Raw genomic sequence first — 21,681 nt, forward strand, 5'->3', positions numbered from 1 at the left:
TGTTGGTGTCGGCAAAAGACTTATAGACGATAACACAATAGTAGTTGCAAAGCGCGGTAATTTCAGACCGAAAAAAGTTAACAAAAAAAAAATTACAAACAAAAAATAACAAAAACTGTTGGTATCACAATGAAAACGCTTCATATAACATTTATATTGTGTTGTTTGTGTTATTGTGTGCATTCAAATTCTAATGCTCAAAATGTGCACCAGCCAACAAAGTGGAAACCAATTTCTACAACAACAACAACAACTCCAGCTCCGGTATCTCAGTATTCAAGACAAGCGCGTAGGAGCCAACAAACTTTACAAGAGGAGAATGGCAATGAAGCAAATCCTACATTACCACTTCTAGGTAAAACAACTGATGATGTGGAGGATGTGGAGAAGGAGGATAACGATAAGCACTTCGATCATAAACAGAGAGTTTTGCTAGCGGTGGAGTCGAATTTGAAATATCACGGTAGAGCTAAACAACAGGAAAGTGAGTATAAAGAAAATATTTACTCTGAGGTGGTTAAAAAAATGATGTAAACGAGCAGGGGAATCAATTAAGTCTATGTTAAGGATATCAGTCGAGCTAGTTGTAGTTCTCACGCCACTCCACAGAGTCAGCGTATTCTCAAGAAGTGATTAGGGCTTTACGAATTCGTGAAAATTCTCTAGGTTCGGTTATTTTTGAGTCGCCGCTGCCGCCAACTGGTTGAACCAGCTCACTTGAACACTTTTACGATCCGTTGTGATAGCAGAATAACTAATTCCGACACTAATTTTCATTCACTAAATGAATTGCTGCATACCAAATAAATACTTCGGGATAGGGCAAAATTTGAATTTTGACTATAAGCTGAGTGGGTGGGGATGTTGGGACAAGATTACACCATCTCACCATCATTCAAGAAATTAGACATCGCTGGTACTGTCCAGAATATTAGGCAGCGTCTTACGGCTTCATATTCCTCCCCTTGGAAGACGTCGTAGGGCCCATACAATGCCTAAACTTCCGTCTAACTTCAAGTTCTTACCAGACGAGTTCTCCTTCTCAGTCTCTCTATGAGAGTATGTGAGTTGTGACGTTAACAGCCAGGTAAAATACTGTCTTAAAGTGATTTGTTTTGCTAGTGATGGTGCTGAAGCCAGTGTCTAGTGCGTTTCACTATACCAACACTCCTTAGAAGATTATGGAGTTGACCACCATATCAAAGATCTAGTGCACCATCCTTTGAGAGAGTCACCCTCATTTGACATTGGCCTCCGCCACAGCAGTATTAGGTGTCTTATGCTACTACTTTCCATTTTGAGCTTCAAGCTGTCTTGCTTGCTGCAGAGTGCAATGCCAAGGAATCTCATCATATCCAGTCGTACCAGCTACACTCAGCCTCCTCGTAACTACAACTCTGGACTTTACTGCTAGTCCACTGGATTGAGATAATTGAGCCACCGCACCCAGGTATCCCTGCAAAAAGTCCCGCGGGTTGTCTGGGAATTTTATCCAGCGGGTGTGCCAGCCCGTTAGCATAAGCCACCACTTGGCAACACCTGTGCTGGGAATCTTGGAGTAGGTCATTTACGACCAGGAATTGTCATCCTTCTACTCCGGGAAGGTATTGAGCCCAACTCTGGCTCCAGGCTGAGGTTCTCCTGCATATGTTGGAAAAGGATCTACCTCAGGCGGTCATACTCTCTCCAGTGTGTCACGTGTAAAAGATGGTTACACCGTTCGGGTTTTTCTGTGTTAGAACCCAATGTCTGTCGCCCCCAGGAGGGGAGACAGAGCACATCTCATCCTCATTAGCTAGGGGAAGGATTCCAAATTTAGCTACGCGAGAAAATGCTGCTGCTTAACGTTTATTCTTTCTCAAGGAGAGGTGAAATTGTCATATTTAAAGCGGTATGTTATTTAAACTCGTTGACGCTGAGTCGCACAACGTTAAAGACCACTTCTTATTTATTGAGTCAAAGTTTTTGACGGTGAAGAGGTTAGATTACATTTGTTTATTGCCAAAAACTTACCACCTTACAGGCGGGAGCAAAATTCAGGTAATTAATATTAATTAAACTTAATTATAAAAACTAATTTGAACAGTGTTAAACGTTGCAAAAATACTTAGTGGCAACTTTTTCGAGAGTATGTACTCGTCATAAATAACAAGAGACCTTTATGGCTTATGCTGGGTTAGACGTCGCGGAACAAAGCGATTGCCCTCTTAAGAAATAATTAGTCAGTTATAAAAAATCAAATATAAAATGTTTACTCCTACGCGTTTTGATGAGTTTAAATACCTTCATCAGGGAGTCCATTTATTATAAAGATATATAAAATACTACAATATACGACGATTTTCTATTGTACTAACATTAAAACATCGAAATGTATTTCGTAATAAAAAAAAAATGATACATATAATATTTTCTACTTTCAAGAGTTAAAGACATCGGTCTTGCAGCAAGAAGTGCCTGATTCAAGAAAACGTCTAAAAGATGTACCGGATTCGAGAAAACGTCTAAAGGATGGATTAAAAGATCTTTTGTCACGTACGTATTTCTAGTATCCTGATTTCTCGTTATGATTGTGTAAAGACAACAACAAAATGAAAACATATATATCTAAATTTCTTTCCCATTTCATTCATCTCTTAGAACTTCAACCCGATCAACCAAGCTCTGATTCAATGCTACAAAAATCAGCGCCAATTAACGAAATATTATCTCGCCCATCAAAGCCCAGAAAGTCAGTAACAAATATACCAAAAAAGCAACAACGTCGCACATACATAAAAACTCTAAAATGTGAAGATATACCACACAGTGAAGCATTACTACATTCGGGACTTTTAAATAATTTGAAGAACTGGCAAGCAACAACACAAAATCCAATGTTAGCACAGACTCTAGAAAATGTGCGAGAAACTTACGAAATGCAAAGAAATCGCTTGAAACCACGTCGAAACCAATTGCAATTTTTTCCAGCTTATCACAGCTATCAACCAGTTGCTTGGTCGCCTAATCCTTCTATGCTCAATCGCTTTAATTACTATAATCCGTATAACTCTTTCGATTGCAACTATTTTTTAGATCCCGTAAGTGAAGCTGTTGCTCCCACTGTTCAATACATATTTGATGATGATGATTATGATGGTGATCAAAGTGTAAATAGCTTCAATGCTGTGGATTTTTTAAACGATAATAAGCTTGAAGCTAAGAAGTGAGCTCATGATGTAATAGAAGAAGAAAAGTAAAACTAAGCAAAATATCTTAACTTTAAAATATTATAACTAATAGATATTATTTTAACAAAAAAAGAGTTTTATTTGAAATAGCATATTTTAAAATAATGATTCACTTCTTATTATATACTAGCAGACCCGGCACACAATGCTCTGCCCTTGCTTTGGTCTATCTGCATAACTTTTAAGCAGTTTTTACCTCTTACTCTCCCTTCCCATCTCTCCTCTATTCCTTATCTTTTTATTCAATCTTCCCTCTGCCTTTCTCTTTTTCTGCGTCTCTTTCTCCCTCTCCGGCTTTTCCCTTATTTCTTTTCCGCCCCATCTATCCAAATCTCTTTATTTTCATCTAACTATCCCTTTCCTCTTCTCTCTAGTTCTCATTGTTCTTTTCCATCCTTTTTTCCAGTACCAGTACCACACCAAGCCCAAGTTCCAGTCCCAGCTCCAGTCTCAGTCCCAGTCCCAGTCCCAATCCCATTTCCAGTTCCAGTCCCAGCCCCAGTCTAAGTTCCAGTCACAGTGCCGCTCCTGGAAAAAAGTGTCATAAATACTAATCTAGGCAAATCGTAAAGGTAAATCGAACCAAGAAAAGAAGATCGGTCCCTGGTCCTCTTCCCGGAAAAAAGTATCGTAAATACTAATCTAAGAAAGGACTACCTTTATACCAAATTTCAAGCGAATCAAACAGTGAATAGAATTTGTTCGAATAGATCGGTAGCTCGTCCACTTCCCGGAAATAAACTTCACAGGAACGCAATCCCATTTTTCAAGTTGAATCAAACTGCATACGGTGTGCAAATTTGACTGAAATCGGTTAAGTTAAGGAGTCCATTGCCGACAAACAACGTGACACGAAATTCATATAAATTAAGATGAGCCTTGGGCAACTCTGTGTGGCGATGCGTAATTACATACATAAGCACTGCAATAAGAGTTTAAGCGTGTTTTGCTACTGGCTTGCACAGTGGGATAGGGAGGGGGGGGGAGGGGGGGGCAAGGGGGCATCTTGCGCCGGGCGCTACTCACAGGGGGCGCCAAATGGTCCGCAAAGCAGAACTTCTTGGATAGTTTTTATTTTTATTATAACAGATTTCTGAAAAAAACTTTCTATACTAAAAAATTCATGCATATATCCAGAACACTTGCGACAGGTTGTGGAATAATTGAAAGCATATAACTTTTTTCTCATGTTCAACGTTACGATAGGAATTATTAAAGAATACTTTAAAAAAAACTGTCAAACGTGCATCCGAAATTCGAGATACTCTCTGTGAAGAAGCAATAGAAAAAGCTAAGTCTCTTTGTGAAAAATGAGATATTGATGTAGTAAAACGTGAAAGGAGGCGCCGCAAAATCGGCTAGAGATATTGGTCTTTCCGCAAAATGTGAAATTTCTCGCGTCATGAAAAGTGTTCTCGATCGTCTTCAACAAAAATTATATACAAGACTTACACGACTAAATTACCTTAATTTTATATTTGGTTTTCTCTTAGAAGTTGGAAATTTGTTAAACAGGGATAATAACGCCAAAAGGGATAATAACGCGCAAGAAAACTTCACTACGCCAGTGGGCTTACAGTAATGAAACTAACGATGAATGGAAACAGAAAAAAAACAGGGGCCACTTACTTACAGCAATATACTAGGAATTTTTTAGTTGTGAGAACAATACGTAGCGACAGCAGAATTGAACATCACTTTGCTAGGCGAACTCAGTACCAGGTGTTGTTATCCCAACAGCTGATTGCTTCTTCTTGATTATTTTCCATACAGCGCCTATACGTTAATATGTCAGTTAATCGAAATTAAGGTTATTCATTAAAGTTTTCTTTTGAATTGACATTCTTCTGCACGTTTGCATTCGTGTTGCCATCACCTTGTATAGATTCGCCGTCTCGTCTGTCAGTTCGAAAACAGGCTATCTTTTTCGAAAACGCGCAGTGCCACAAGGAAAGTTTGCAATCGAAATGAAGCTCACGGAACAGACAGCTGATGATTATTCCAAAAAGCTCTCACACCTGCTTACTGAGAGCAATCTTCGACCTAAAAATGTTGCCGGGCAGTGGAAGTATATATAAAACTAGAAGACCCGGCAGACGTTGTCCTGCCCTAAATTTGGCCTATCTGCATACATTTTAATAAGCTTTTTCCGTCTGACTCTGCCCTCCCTCTTCACTTTTTCCTAATCCTTTTATTCTCTCCTCCCTACGTTTTTTTCGCTTCATCTATCTCCATCTTCGTCTCATTCTATCTCTTTCTCAATCTCAATCTCCTTCTCTCTTTTCTCTTCTCTCAATTTCTTCTCATTCTTCTGCATCCCTTATTGCCTGTCCCAGAGGGTGGTATGTATTTTATTCCATTCCCAGCCCCAGTCCCACTCCGAGTCTCAGTTCCAGTCCTAGTCCTAATCCCAGTCCCAGTCCGTCTCTGGATAATATATTACTCTGTACTAAAGCACCCATCAACAGCTTTCATTAGATATCCATATTGTATAAACACTGTCTAGGCATTCACGAATTGGCCCACGTTTTGGCCTATATCTCGAGACTCTAGTCACCCAGGAGTATGAAAATTACCCTCTACACAACTAAAGACTGTCCTGAATTAAAAAAAATGTCATAGTACCTCTAAATCGCGGGCCTGTCAGAAACCCCCCCACCCTCTCGGCGGGCCTGGTGATGTACTATACTTGATATCATTCGCTATAATATTTCTTAGTGATAAGCAGGCTGTTTAATTAAACACCAAGCGATTACACGGAAGTATATCCGCACCACCTGAAGATATGAGTGCCACTGCGTATACGTAACATTTTATTATTACGTATAAACAAATAAAAAAAATTGCAATAAAATAATATTGCGACTATAAACTGAGATATAACCAATTTTATCTCTCAAGTTAGATCAAACTACACACGGGGTGCAAAACAAATTCAAAATCGGTTCAGTAGTTTAGGAGTCCATCGCGCCCGAAAATGTTTTGACACGTGTTTTTTATATATTAAGATGGACTTTTTACAATATATATAAATGATTTGCTGTGCGTAAGTCTCGCTAAAACTTAACAACGGATTCACTGATTTCGTTAAGTTTTCTTTGTTATAATTAAAGGATGGTTTACACATACTTTTTTTTTTTTGAAAAAGTAGGCGGTGCTACGCCCCTATAAGGAAAAATTTAGATTCGTTTTATCATCGCAATTGTTTGAAGAAGGGATACAAAACTTATTATTCAGCCTGCAGATATGAGAAGGGGTGCAGAAGCAGTGGAAGTGAGAGTTAGAGTGTGAGTGAGATTGAAAGTGAGAGTGGCAGTGCGATTGGAAGTGAGAGTGAGAGTGAAAGTTGGAGTGGGAGTGGGACTGGAAGTGAAAGTGGGATTATAGTTGGAGCAAAATAGTAAATTTGAAAAATAATTATTATTTCCGAGCGCAAAAAAAGCTCAGAAGCTAATTATTAAAAAGCAATTTTTATCAAAATTTAGGACTGTAAGGATCCCTGTAGGGTGCTATCTAAATATTTATAGAATCAAGTTGTAATGCATATATTTCTTTCGAAGAAAATAAAATCACGGCAACGGCAAACCTAAATTTATTAATAATGCAAACACATAACAAATTCAGTAAGGCATAAAATTTCAATCGCTAACATTGCTAACGAGCACATAAACGGATGTACACATGCAGACCAACACACGCATACAAACATCTAAAACAATCACATAGAAAATATGTAACGGAAATCACCTGTTAGGCGGAAATCAAATCAATTTACTTGCTTGATAAAATAAACATAAACGATACAACTGAGGTGTACAATTCAATATTAGAAAACATCAATGATATGCGCATATGGGAGTGGGTGTGTGTATTTGCTTAATTCTATGCGTGAGTTTGTGTGTCCATATTTGCGAAGGCGTTTGTATTGCAAGGCAATAGGCTTCAAACGCCTTTTGATTTTTCTATGAGCAAAGGCGTAAACACTTTAGAATTATTTACAAACAAATGCATATATAAACACACACACATATGCATCGTTATATGAATGTTTGCATTTACATTAGAATTTTATATTACCCCACAATAGCGCAATCAGCCAACATTTTCCAATCGTAAAGGAAACTAAAAGTGAAGTAATTCGATATCGGGTCACGCCACTAGCAAATAGCGTTAAACTACGGTTGCCTTAACTATAAATACAACAACTCAATCGCACCATTAACATCAACACCCTCACCGCTTTCCTTGTATGTAGCACGCATTGATTGACTTTAGCCTGCTAGAAGGCATTGCATGGCAAAAGCGTGAAGATTCTCGAATGGGTCATAAATATTACGAACGTACAAGTTCAAGTCGCTTGGCTGTGGTCGATGTGTGGCTAAGTCGCTATTGACTTTCTAGGCTCACGCTGTTGCGTTTCGTGTTTAAACATATTACATATGCTTGTATGCATGTGTGCATGAATGTATGTAACTAAGTGTAACACGCACAACTCATAGCACTCATACTCAACTGTACAATAATCAAAAGCTATAATATATGCCGTTTAACACGATTTAAAATAGTTGGAAAACTTTGAAAAGCCAATCACTTTTTAATATTTCGCCCAACGTCGGCCTAAGCATGCCTAAGGGGTTTTTTTTTTTTTTTTTGTTTTACGAGGAGGAAGCATCGAAAGCCTCATAGTCAGTGTGGGACTTTAACCGCACTAAACCTCCTACCGTCTGAGTACCATTTACCCCCCGGTACTACCGTCAAGTATTCCGTCGGGAGGTAGGTTGAGCACTAAGCTCTACGTCTGTCGGGGTCACGTTGCTGTACTTAGATAGTGCCGCGGTATGGTTAACGCTGGGACTGACACGCCCTGCTTACTACCTGAATGTGCTTGACGCATACCACTTCTACGAATATTTGCAAGCCTACCTTAACCACTGTGCATATAGTGCTTGTGGCATGCTTGTGCGTTCGACTACTTGTATTGTAGGGTTTTGTTTTTACATATGTATATATGTGTAAATAAATTATATATGTATAAATAGAAATTTTTTTTTTTTTTTTGTTTTTTGTTTTTTGTTTTTTTTTTTTTTGTTTTTTTTTTCCACAATACGTAACGGGGCTTTCCTCGTACTTCCACCGGTTGGAGAGGTCTTCTCTCCAATCCGAGTATAAACTCTGATTGCATGTGTGACGTTTACCCTCATACTCGTTGTTTCTACGGTTGGAGAGGCCTTGTCTCCAATCCGTAGGTTTGTTGTTGCGTGTATGTTGACTGCTTTTGGTCGCACGATTGAAGAGGCCGTGTCTCCAATCCGTGCTTTATTCCTTCACCTGGGGCAGTATTCGAACGGTTGAAGAGGCCTTGTCTCCAATCCGTCGCCTGGTTTGCTATTACATTTACCTACATATATTACGGTATTTTCTTATGTTATCATTCTCACGCCGCTAATTGTACGGAGGCCTTGCATTCAATACGTGCTCAGCTCGATCCCCCCCACCTTAGCAATTTGTTATCCACCCACACAACTCGACTGTTCAATGTTCGCTGCTGCGCCGTAGCCTTTCAAGACTTCGTAGACACTTTATTATTTCCGCTATTCATTATTTCCGCCTAAGGGGTGTTGATTGTGAATATGGGTAATCTTGCACACATGCATATGTATGCACGTGTATATATACATATATGCAGGTGTATAACCAGAAGCATATGTGGGCTTATTGTTTGTTACTATACAGGGTATGAGAGATAGTTTCCATGTTTAAAACGTATTTTAAAAAATACAAGTTTACCCTTTAAGCTCAAGAAAACATTTAGTGTTCTTTCTTCTGCTCGAAATAGGTCAGGCCACAAAAATTTAGCATTTCCTTTATCTTTCTGTTCTTTATGAAGCGATGTCACTTTCCTGCAAGACACAAAAATCTAAGTAAGCAATACATCCGAAGAAAATTTGTCGAAATATGCGAATTTAAAATGTGCCTAAGTAAACGAGAATACATTTAACAAGAGAAAAGGAATACTTGTGCACAAAACATAACTCAGAAACATAGTCACTGTTATCGTTATTATTTAACCGACTGTGTTCTTACAGGGTCGGGGCTAAAGCAAAAATGAGATGCATGTATACAAAATTTTGGAAAATGGTAGCAGAACGCGTATGAGTTTTCTTTAGAATTAGATACTTCTTGGCAAACGAAATTTTTAAATCACTACTAGAGCGTTTTTTATGGGCTTTTCGCTTTAATTTTGATATGGATACTAAGCTTTAGACAACAATTTCCTCAAAACGGAAGTTGCAGTGGCAAAAGCGAATTTATTAAAAGAAGACTCTCTTGTGATGCAACAGATGCGAAGAATAGTCGTTCTAGAAATGGGGCCGTATTCACTAGTTCTATTTGACTTGTGGGAGCAATTGCCATTTTCCTCCCGACTGCTTTCATTTTTAGTTTTCATTGTTGGATCTGTTATTTCATTTCCAGAAGTGATGAAAATTCAATAGAATTTGGTATCTCGGAGCACAAATATTTATTCAAATGTAAGAGAGATACAGGTATATATGTAGTTAAAAACTAAGTTAAAATGTGAGGTTAGAGTCGGTTATGCTTGCCGCAATAGTCCCTAACGATCCCAAAAACTCTTAACTAAATATTTACACTTAGAATCAATATTTATTTGAAAAATCCATTTTATTTAGTTATAGCCTATGATAAATACGCAACGACGTTTCCTTCTTCTTACTTCCTCCCTATCCCCCGTTTCCTTTCTACATATGTCATTATAGCTTTCTTCCTCTCTTTCTCTCTACCTACGCCTTTTGCTCAATCTCTCCTCAACCATTTTCCTCCTTTTCTAATATCAACCCCTATCCTTTTCCTTACCTTCCACCTTTCCCTTACTCTTTCTTCCACTTCACCTCTTTACTTCTTCCTCTTCCCCTCCCTCCCACTCTTTTTAAACAATTTGCAAGAAAATAGCGAATAATTTTTATATATATAGACGATTCCGAAAAAATACCATATTGGCATCGGAATTGTACTGAAATGGTCTCGAAAACTAAACAAAAGTAATATCAAAACGATCTTGGGTTAATTTTGAAAACAATTTGGAAACTGTCTTTGAATGTCCAAGAAATTATCCCTTAAATAAAAACAAAATTATCTTGAAACAGTCCCAAAACAGCTTAAAAATTATCCCAGAAATATTCTGCAATCCGAAAATTATTCTGAAATAATCTCGGATCTAGATCCAAATAAATTCCGAATTGATACGGGAAGAACTTTAAAAGTATACCGAAAAAGTCTTAAAATAAGATAATAAGATTTCTAGATAGTCCGACAATTGTACAGAAATTGTACAGGAATTCTAAAATAGTTCGAGAAGGAGTGTCCAGAAGGTTCCGAAATGACCCGAAAACAGCCTAAAGATGGTTATAGTGATAGCAAAAGAGATGAAGATAGAAAGGCGAAATTAAAGAGGAAAAGGAAGATAAATGTAAGAGGGAAGTAGAGATAGAGCCAAAGCTGGATACAGAGTAAGGAAAAGGGCAGGGGGATGTATATAATCAATTGAAATTTTGTCTTAACTTAATTATTGTTATCGTATAGATGTGTGATCTCCTATAAAATTGGTATCAAAACAGAACAATAACATTTTACCGGCCACCTTTCAAATCATTACAAAACAAATACATAGCTTCAGTTTGATATAACAAATCCGACCGACAAGACGCAGTACTCGCTGTTATCTAAGAAAGAATCGGCTCAATCATGCCTTGGCAGCCAAGTCACTGTTGACGGATATAAATTCGAGGCTGTGAACAATTTGATCTATTCGGGAACCAGCATTACCAACAACAAAAAATTTCAACCTAGAAATCAAATGGAGAAAAACTCTTGCCAACAAGTGGTACTTTGCACAAAGTAGGCAATTGAAAATAAAGTCCTCTCTCGACGAAAAAAATTACGATCTGCAAGTTGCTCGTCATACATGTCCCTTTGTATAGCTCGGAATAAGGGACGGTGTGGAGAGAAGATGAAATGGCTCTTGGAGTGTTCGGGAGAAAAGTTCTCCGAGATATTTATCGCCCTGTCAGTGATGCAGACGGCGAATATGCAGATATGGCGAGCTTGATGCAGATATGGAGATAGTGCAACGAATAAAATATCAAAGGCTTTGCTGGATAGGTCATGCCATGAGGATGTACGAAGACGCTTCGGCCAAGAAAGTATTTAGGAAGACTCGACCTCCCTTGGTGCTCCAAATTGGAGTCAGTTATCGCAAAACAAGGATAGCTGGTGTGACTTATTATGAAACGATCAAACTCGCTCAGGCGGTTAAGTGCCAATTAAGGATGATGATGATAAGTCCGACCTTGAAAAATCAGAGTTAAAATTCTAAATGAAGATTGTTGTTAAATTCGATCTTGCTACAAAAACAAAATACCCCGTTTTACTCAGTAAATCAAGTCACTTTCGATGAACCCTGTAAATGTAATGCATACGTATGTGTGTATGTCTATTCACTCAGTGTGCGCACGACTTCCTCATTCACTAAGCTCTCTTTAGGCGCTGCATATTGAACCATTTAGACTTGATTTAAGCTTTCAGAATTCTCATCCCTGTTTCTTGAACTGTGAAGGCAGGCGTTAATCCGAGTAAAGCACGCTTTTCCTATATACATATATATGTATACAATAGTAGTTATGCTTTGATTTCGTGTTGCTCTAACCTAATGTGAGCTATGAATGTGCGGTAATATGCTAGATTAGTTAAATAACAGATGGATTTTAAAATTTTTGGATTTTTTGTTGTTGCGGAAATTGCGGGTTTCTTACTGCCGGTCATAATAAAGTATTTCAGAATAGTATATTTTATTAATAGAAAACCATTTTGAAGTAAGCGATGAGGTGTGTGATGATTACATAAATTCCTCCTTTAAAGTAAAGATCAATATTTCATACTGGAATCCGTATCAGTAATCTTAAGGGAGACCTATATATGTACGTACATAATTTTCAATACCATTATAATACCACTGCTTCACGCTCTAATCCCAATCACCGTCCATGGTTGAACATCGAAAAGGTTAGGAGATAAGCTCTCTAAAGGGATGTCCTTTATATTTAGATAGAAGCACCAGTAAATTTAACAAAGAAAAAAAGACGTGAATCCTTTAAAGACAATAGAAAACCATCAAAGAAGACTCAGTTAACAATTTAAAATAGTTTAGAAACAGGTATTGGGAATGCTTTCCCCTGTGCGGAACGACCCCATCCCCAGTGGGTTAGAGAGTTAGAATATACCCGCGGTAGGTATGCCTGTCGTAAGAGGAGACTAAAATACGAAATAGAATCAAGGGTTTGTGTAGCGTAATCTTTTCAGGTTGGCAGCGCAATATATAGCTTCTCCAAACCCAATTGTCAATCTCACATATCTGTGGCGAATCCTTTTTCATTAACAGCCGAGGCTCTGGCGACCCCGAACTCCTCATGGATCTAGGGGGTGGGAAGGCGTGATGGCCTAGAATCCCGGATGTGGTCATAACAAACGCTCCTGAGATGGTCAGGCTTGGTACCGGAACGTACCGGATCTGCATCCGGCAAAGGACCATCAACATCGATAACACTCCCCAAGGCCTTCGGGGAGTGTCCTTTTCGCTACAACAACAACAGGGAAAACCCCAAAAGAAAATTTTATTGTTGTTATTGTGTTAACAGTACTTCGCCCAATTCAGTGTGTGCAACTACTCACAAAATGTCTTCAAAATCCTCTAACGGGAGTCCAAGGAACCTAGCAGTTTAAACACGGGTGGAGCATAACGAAGTTGGTGTTAGAGGCGTAGGTTCCACATTACAGTTGAAAAGATAGTTGGTGTCATGTGGGGGACATAATTGACTAGTTGGAATGTGTTCGATTACAAATCGAATTATCGGTTAGCAGATTAATCGGATAATCGAGTAATTTTACGAGTGCTGATATCTATATCCTTGTAAAACTCATCTCAGGTGGAATTAGCCATACTATTTGTACAAATTCCAAGAAAATTTTTTTTTAACACAAATCTATTTATGTCTCGTGCTGAAAAATTTCAATGTATACACTTATCTAAATGACCACAATTACTTTTCAATCTGAAATTGACCTGTTACTTACGACATAACTAAGCGAGTATATCCGTCATGGCTATTTATCTTAAAGAGCAAATGTCCTTCAAACGCCAACGCAAAAGTAACCACAACAAAGGCAAAGAAAGTCGTACAACCTGCAAATATTATATATTAATTTAGCATGTAGGTACATATGTCTGCATAACAAAGCATAACAAAGCATAGAGACACATTAATGCCTACAATCAACAATCAATATTCACTATTCATGGGTTGCCTCTCAAATTGTATTTATTTAGCTGAATTCAGAAATAAATACCACAAGACTATCATGGCTTGCTTTGTTGACTTCGGATGTTTTTTGTTTTTGTTTTTTTGTTTTCACCCACACTTTACTCTCGCTTTCCCCTCTTTTCAGAACATTTCATTCAATGAGTTGGCAATTACTTATGGAACATAGTTTCGTCTTTAGTTGAGCTGTCAAGCTGAGCGTGCAATATATTGTGGTTTAGTCCTTACAACTTGTTGTGTTCTTGAATATTTCATTAGTCGTACATCTCGTTTATACAATTGTCAAGTTGGTTTGCTTTGGTGGTTTGTATACTTCCTTTGTGTCCTGGGTTTTATGTTGCTGTATTTTCTTTCTGCTATTTTTGATGTTTTTTGTTCACATTCGAAATAGCATGCCTTTGTAATTGTTTAACTAAAATCATGTGACAAATTAACACTCAGCGATTTATTGCCCATCTTACTTACGAAACGTTTTATCAGTCTCATTGATGAAGATCTGTGTTTCGAGGTTGCCAAAAGATAAATGAGCATTTTTGGTTTCTTTTGACAGTTTCTTTAACCTTTTCACATATGGATGTTCAACTGTTGTTATTTTAGCACTTAGGATCGCTATCTGAGATGAGGTTAGAAGCATAGGATGTATTTGTACTTTCTTGAAAAGAATTGAAGCAATTATTTTGAGGTCATCTAAACTAAGCTCGTATTGAATAGGTATCGACGTAGGCTGGGCTTGGCTGAGTGGTATCTACCCCGGAATTAGAAGCTCACATGAAAGTCCGTTGTAATACCAGAATAAAAGCGTGAGTAACAAACACCCATGATGTATAAACATTCAGGTGTGTATCCAGTTAACTTTAGCTTGCCAAGGGATTGAAGTTAGACCACAATGGACGTAATTTCCCAGAGACAAAAACATTTCAGCCTTTAGGAGTTGAGGCAAAGGGCAAGTTACTGTTTTATTATCGGCGCATTATCGATAGTCATTGAGTTTTTTTGTTATCGGCTTGTTATCGACAAGTTACAGATGTGTGTTTCATTTTACATTGCACCAATAACGCTCCAATAACAATTACGTAATACGATATCAAACCGATAACATTTTGCTAAAAAATCTATTTTCTATAAAAGTCGATAGCATGTCGATAACATATTTCGCTAATAAATCGATAACATAGCGATACATTTTTGATATCAACTCGTTTGATTTTTGATAGTAAATCGACTTATTTCGATAACTTTTTGATAACATATCGATGTCCTTTCTCTAAACAATAACTTTTCGTTTATAAATCGACAACGTGTCAACATCAATCCGTCTATACCTCATTGATAACACATCTATAACAAACCGATAACTTTTGGATAAGAAATGGATAATACGCCCATAACCCGTCGTTAATAAACCGATAGCTCACTGATAACTCATCGATAACAAACCGATAACAACTTGATAACACTCTGTACAGTTTCAGAATCGGTTCTGGCCTCGGTTTTGGTTTCGGTATCGCCTTCTATTTTTTTTCTTTTTTTCACTTTATTTTCGCTTACTTTTTTTCTTTACTTTACTTTAGTAAAGTTTACTTAGCCTTATTTTCAACTCGTATGCTTTTCTTGCCTTGCCTCGACTTGTTGCTCGAGATATTCTACAGCGTAGTGATTACCCTTACGCCTACTTATACTATGAGCAAAGATATTTACACATCAATAAGATAATGGGTGACGTACGCTAGAGCTGCTGAAAAAATCTTTGTATACATACGGACATAGTTCCGCATAAGACCGATTTCCACTATGGAGAGTTTCTTCAGGCAAAAGCTGGACAGTCAGCAATCAGTTGAACGAAGCGGCTATTGCAGGAATGATTTTTCGATAAAATAAGACGCCTATTGGATTGTAATTTGCCAGAAGCGCTCCAATAACTATTTCTGGTCCAACCTAAGATCATGTTAAAGATGATAAGAATGCGGAATTGTCCGAAGTCAAAAAGCTCATAGCCTGATCACTGAACTTCACGTCCTTGATCGCAATATCCACCGGTAGATGGTGTTGTGACAGCGTCGCTGATATGAATCTACGCTGTCCATTGTACTGACACTTTTGGTAATACTCGATGTGTCCAATGCATTTCACAGATTGAGTAGAATCGGATTAACTACCAGATCATACTGATTATATAACCCTTGACGATAGCCCCCCGTTCTAGCCGATGGTTAGCTGCAGTAATACGAAACATCCAGAACCGTTGCATGGCCAAAATAGCTTACGATTTTTAAGCCTATCAGAAACAGCAATGAGGAGAAGTGCTCCCTCCACAACTTCTGGGTCACCATTAGCAAGAATCTCACCCGCTCTTAAAACCGTCTGTAATCCGTTGAGTGCTTTGGAAGCAGTTTTGAACATTATGACTATTAGCCAGCATTTGAAGCTGAGCGTCTTTTATTTCTAATTAAGCGCCTCTCCTCCTTCTTAGCACGACGATCTCTCTACACTAATCTGAGCGCTATCGCATGCATGTACAGAGTGGCGTTTTTCTAGGCAGTGCGAAATTTCTCATCGCAAAAGTTATTTTTGCGTGCTCGCTTTGGTATCTGAAAATTGTGCACCCACTGATCGGTTACATCGTTAGGTCGAAAGTTGCTCTCAGTGAGTAGGTATGAAAGCCAAGACGGGCAATCATCGGCAAATTGTTTCGTGGCCAGTCTCTTTTCACCGTCAAATTTTCCTTATGCCATTCCACTACTTTGCTGCACAGCAGAGTGTTCATATTTTGGCTGCCGCAAGATAATGATTCGTGTCGATATCTGGACCTCATAGAGTCTGCGTATTCAGAATACTAGAGCTATGCCATCTGTCGCTACCGACGTTGCCCATTTGGTTTCGTGTTTTTCGACAACTTGGCTGTTTCCTGATCGAAAAACACGAAACTAAATGGACAACGTCGGTAGCGACAGATGGCATAGCTTGGTGTATTTTTTTATGCTGAAACCTGGTAATGCAAATTACCACATTCCGACTGAAGAACCAATTATCCCTTTCTTGCCCACTTTGGCGGCATGCATGATTTTTTTACTCTGGCAGTCAATTAATGCGTATGCTTAGCACGACAGTAGTTGACGGCGAGGTCTCTTTGGCTTTTATTTCGGCTTCTGTTCATATGATCAGTGTAGGAGGCGTGGCAATGCTTCATGTATTGCGGAATTCGACCGACTAGTACATCAACCAGCCGAAACAGTCTGGCATCGCTACGTTTCTTTGACGAGTCTTGAAACTCCACCGTTTCCGTGAATAGTTCGCCGTGATCGTCATCAGAAAAATGTAAATTCATCGGAGATTTGTTGCAATTTTTCATTTGATAGCGTTTTTACGTGGCAGGCATCGATCTCTGCGCATAACCCAGGAAAGGGGGTGTGATTTTTTTGAACTTATTACAACAGGTATGCTTGTCAAGGGCATATTCGAAGCCTGCTAACCCGCAGAGTTAGCAATATATAACACTGAGCTGTAATTTGAAGGTTTCCGTTAAAAAAGTCCTATCCTTTAAAAACAAGAATCTCTATCCCATCTTTATTAAACTTTTACAGTCAGATCCACACGCAAATGATGGTAACAAAGTTTTTGCAGTTATAAATAAATCTATAAATAAATACAAAATAAATAGGCAAGGGAAAATATTTACCTGGCTTTATTATGCATTGTGAAAAAAAGCGCTACTCTGTGCCAAGTAGAAATTTATAATTTATCATTAATAATACTCAACAAACATACAGCAGCGAACACGAAAATAGCAGAGGAAATTCGCACCAATATAAAAACGTTTTCGAAAAAATTCGACAATTCGAGAAAAGTTTTAAAAAAAACAACGAAAATCTCGCACATTAATTTTTAGAGTTTTCGGAAAAAATGGGCCAAAATTAATGCTAATTTTGAGAGAACTACTCTCTTGTTAGTCTAAAACTGTTAGGATTAGAAAACTGCATACTCAAGGAACTTCAGAAAACTTTAAATAAAAATTTCGAAATTTTCGTAAAAATTTAGATTTTTTCGAAAACATTTTTAATAATGGTTGGTATAGTTTAAGTTGCAAAATTTCCGGAAATTTTGAGCAATTTGAGAAAAATTGCCACTGCTATTCTCGTGCTCGCTGCTGTACATGTATAGTATATAATATTGCTGAGCTGCTAATTGTAGTGGCTCACAAATATAAATCGCAATATTGTAACTGAAATATTTTACTTTTTTTTTATATATTTAATGAATGAATGCGCAAATAAATATAAATATATTTTTACAAATCAAGCGTAATTCACGCACCAACTAATCAAACAAACATTGGCATGGGACAAACTGAATATATACACCAGATGGTTTATAATAAAAAATTTGAATATATGATGGTGTATAGAGATTTATCGAATACTAATTTTAGGGTCAAAGTCGAATCGAGGCGTGCATCCGTCAATTTAGGTAAAAGCAGCTGGAACATTTTTAAAGGTGCAACCATGACGCAACAAAACCAGACAGGTGAAGTCAGTAGGATTCAAGGGGTTGATAAGCGCAATAAAAAGCTTTATGGTTTTAGACCTTTCGCAGCCCAATTGTCAAGTTCACCTACGTAAGGGGAATCCTGTTCCAAATATGAATGTATCATATACATATTTAGTAGGCGAAGCTCTGGCGATCCTAACTTCCACATGGAACTAGGGAGGGGGTGGGGTTGGCGGTATGGCCTAGAAGATTTAATATGGTCATATAAATCGTTCCGAAGATGGTCGGGCTAATACCGGAACGTACCGCATCCATACCTGGCAAAGCACCATCAACATCGATAACATTTCCCAAATCCTTCTAGAAGTGTCTCCATCGTTAATACAACAACAACAACACAAACAACAACAACAACAATAACAACAACAGGTGAATTCAGTAGTTCAACAACAAAAATTTGACAGCCCTTATAATCCAGTCACGAGTTTTAAAGTAGTAGGAGGGGAAAATTTTGAGTACTTTATTACTACTTTAGTAATGTAATGTGAAGACAAAAACCAAACTCGATATACAACCACATTGGAAACGGGGTCATGAAAGAAAAGGGAAGAAGAAAGTAGACGAAAATGGAATGAAGTCGTAAAAGTAAAGAGAACAAGAGAAAGATGAAGGGTGAGAGTAAACGTAACAATAAGGGTAAAGAATTAAAAAAAGGGTAAAAAGTAAGACTAAGACCCAAGTATTAGGTAAGAGAGATGATAAGAGTAAGAGCGGGAGAAAGAGGAAAAGCGGAAAGATTTACTGAATAATGAAAGGGAAGTTGAATGAGCCGATTAAGGTTAACTAGAAATGCAGAGGGGAGAGGAAATAAGAGAGGAATAGGGTTAGACAGAGTATAGGCAGGCGGCTAGATACCCGAGAGGGTTAGAGGGTTTAAAATATACCCACGGCAGGTATGCCTGTCGTAAATGGCGACTAAAATACCAAATTGATGCAAGAGGTTGTGTAGCGCAACCTTTTTAAGGGTTTGCTTTAAACCCAATTGTCAACCTCACCTACGCATGGCGAATTCTGTTTCTCATACAACCGAGGTCCTGGGTACCACAAGCTCCTCATGGATCTAGGGAGTGGGAGCGCGCGGCGGACTAAACAGTTGCCGAGATGGTCGGGCTAGTACCTTATTGGTGATTGTTTTAGATCGCCAATCATCTCATTGACATCAGCAGTATAATTCCATATTCTTTAGTTGTGGACACTAACAGACATCCAGTTCAATTTACTAAAACTTTTCCATTTCCTCTACGTAGCTTCATATTTCAGAAAGGTCTTAATGCAGTATTTTTTATAATATTGAAAAAATCTATGTTGCAGATAAGTCAAGAAGCAGCACTTAAATTTATGAGGGTGAGCATTGTCAAATGCGACTCTATTTTGTAACATTGACTTCACCTGTCTGGTTTATTGCATCATGGGAGCAACCAAGGGTGATGCCAGATGAACCGGTGCAGCCTCTTTCACTGCACACGGTACGACCATTCCCCAGAAGCCGCAGAAATAATACGGGACATGAACCACTTTAGGCAGTAATATGAGGCCAGCCTGGACAAAATGCATTGTGTGGCCCTTTATAAGTATCCGATTCTTGAATTCAACATTAGCGAAACTTCTTGAGATTTTTTGAAACTAATAACTTTCTGAACCCAACAACCTTGATTGACAGACTTACTATAAACGAAGAATATATATCCTTTGGCAGAAATCGTATGGAAGATTTTGGTCGCAACTGAATTTCGATTATCGCCCATATTTTTAATACATATGTACATAACTATAAGCTATTTGTGAAATGCTGAATTTTTAGTTAGTAAGCTTATGATGGTGTTTAGCAATATTTTAGAATTACATGTCCATTTTTATGTATGTAGGTGCATTGGTGCTTCTCATAATTAGATTTATTACAAAATGTTCGTATGCCAAAAAAATGCTTTCATCGGTATTTTGTATGACTTATGCAAATTAATTAGTTAGCTTTGACGTTTATTTTGACATAGCGTATGGCCGATATCGAAATAAGTATATTAGATACATATATGTATGTATAAATACATAAATATATCTACATGTATATAGTCAAATTTTATGTGGGCGTAATGCGTAATAAAATACACATTCTAATTATTCAGATTAGGGATTTGCTTCCTACATACCAGCAGTGATCCAAATAAATATGAATTTTATGAAAATCGTTACATGATTAGAGATTTGAGTTTAAATTGTAATGCCGTTTTCACACAGAAACCTAATCGAATCACAATTTTATTTAATGAAATAATTAAGTTTCCCATTTTCATACAGGGCCTTTTGCTTCATTAAGCGAACATCTGTCAGCAGCCCCAAAAAAATATTTCGTTTTTACAAAAAATAGTTAAAATGGAAAGCAGCCGTTTCCTTCTTAACTATAAACACAAAAAAATAAAATGTATGCGGAACTATCCATAGATGTTGCACCTAACCAAATATGCGCCTATTTTCGAAAAAGCCATATTATCTTTTGCAGCAAATGCAGCGAAATTTAAATTTTGTATTTTTCGTGTTTTTCTATTTTTCGTAAATTATTGAAAATAATTTATTTTTGACTGCCATTAGTAGAGTTGGGATTCTACCGGGTATTTACCATTTTTATGGGTAAATACCAGGAAAATACCCGGAATATTCCTTTTTTGTATCTTTCTTTGGGTATTTAAAAGTCATTTGAATCGAGCCTGCTTGGAATTACAATTCAGCAATTAAATTTATACGTCATTTGAAATTAAAAAAATTTTCGTTTTGCATTTAAACAAACAACCCAGCAAACACTCGGACTTAACGCAGTCCTTTTTCTATCATTCCTACGTAAATCTTCCAGCTTTTCCTGTAACTCTTCTATCTCCTACTCTCTTCTGAAGTGTCTGTCCTACTTTTACTTTTAATATGATCCTCCCTACTCTTCCTGTTAACCTCTTCCTACTTTTATTCAAACCATTACCACTACTGTAACTTTTACTCTCACTCTATCTTATCCTTTTGTTCCCTTTTCCCTCCATCTTAATATACTTTTCATTCTCCGTTTTATATAAGTATATTTCCGCACATTTCTCTACTAAAGTAGTAAAAAAGTAGCAAAATATAATAATAAAACTAGGTACAGTTTCCCTACTACCTTTAAACTCATAGCCGGATTATGAGAGCCGTCAAATTTTTGTTGCTGTATTATTGACTTCACTAGTCTGGTTTATTGCATCATGATAAATGCAAACGTAGTTTTTGTTTTTGTCTGTTTGCCAAATGATAGAAACGAAATCATAATTAAATTCAAGAGAGTTTAAAAGTTATGCTGAAAAGTTTAAAATTATATTTGAAAACCTTTAAATTATCAGAACGCCGGAATTATTTAAAAAAATGGAAGGAACTAAAAATGTACCATGCCAAAAAACTAATAAATTTTCAAATCAATTGGATAACAACTCGATTCATTTTCGATAACAAATCGATAATTACCGATAATAAATCTATAAATTTTCGATTAGAAGCCGATA

At 37.5% G+C, this 21,681-nt stretch overlaps 1 protein-coding gene across 1 annotated transcript; it reads left to right on the top strand.

Annotated features, from left to right (window-relative positions):
- LOC137244360 (uncharacterized) lies at positions 1 to 3,260 on the top strand. Its single transcript, XM_067773281.1, has 3 exons — positions 1 to 484; positions 2,425 to 2,535; positions 2,641 to 3,260. Exons 1-3 carry the CDS (start codon positions 130 to 132, stop codon positions 3,207 to 3,209), a joined length of 1,035 nt encoding a protein of 344 aa, XP_067629382.1. The 5' UTR covers positions 1 to 129; the 3' UTR covers positions 3,210 to 3,260.
- The last annotated feature ends 18,421 nt before the right edge of the window (positions 3,261 to 21,681 follow it).

The sequence above is a fragment of the Eurosta solidaginis genome, chromosome 1, assembly GCF_040869045.1.
Source record: "Eurosta solidaginis isolate ZX-2024a chromosome 1, ASM4086904v1, whole genome shotgun sequence".
Lineage (NCBI taxonomy): Eukaryota > Metazoa > Arthropoda > Insecta > Diptera > Tephritidae > Eurosta > Eurosta solidaginis.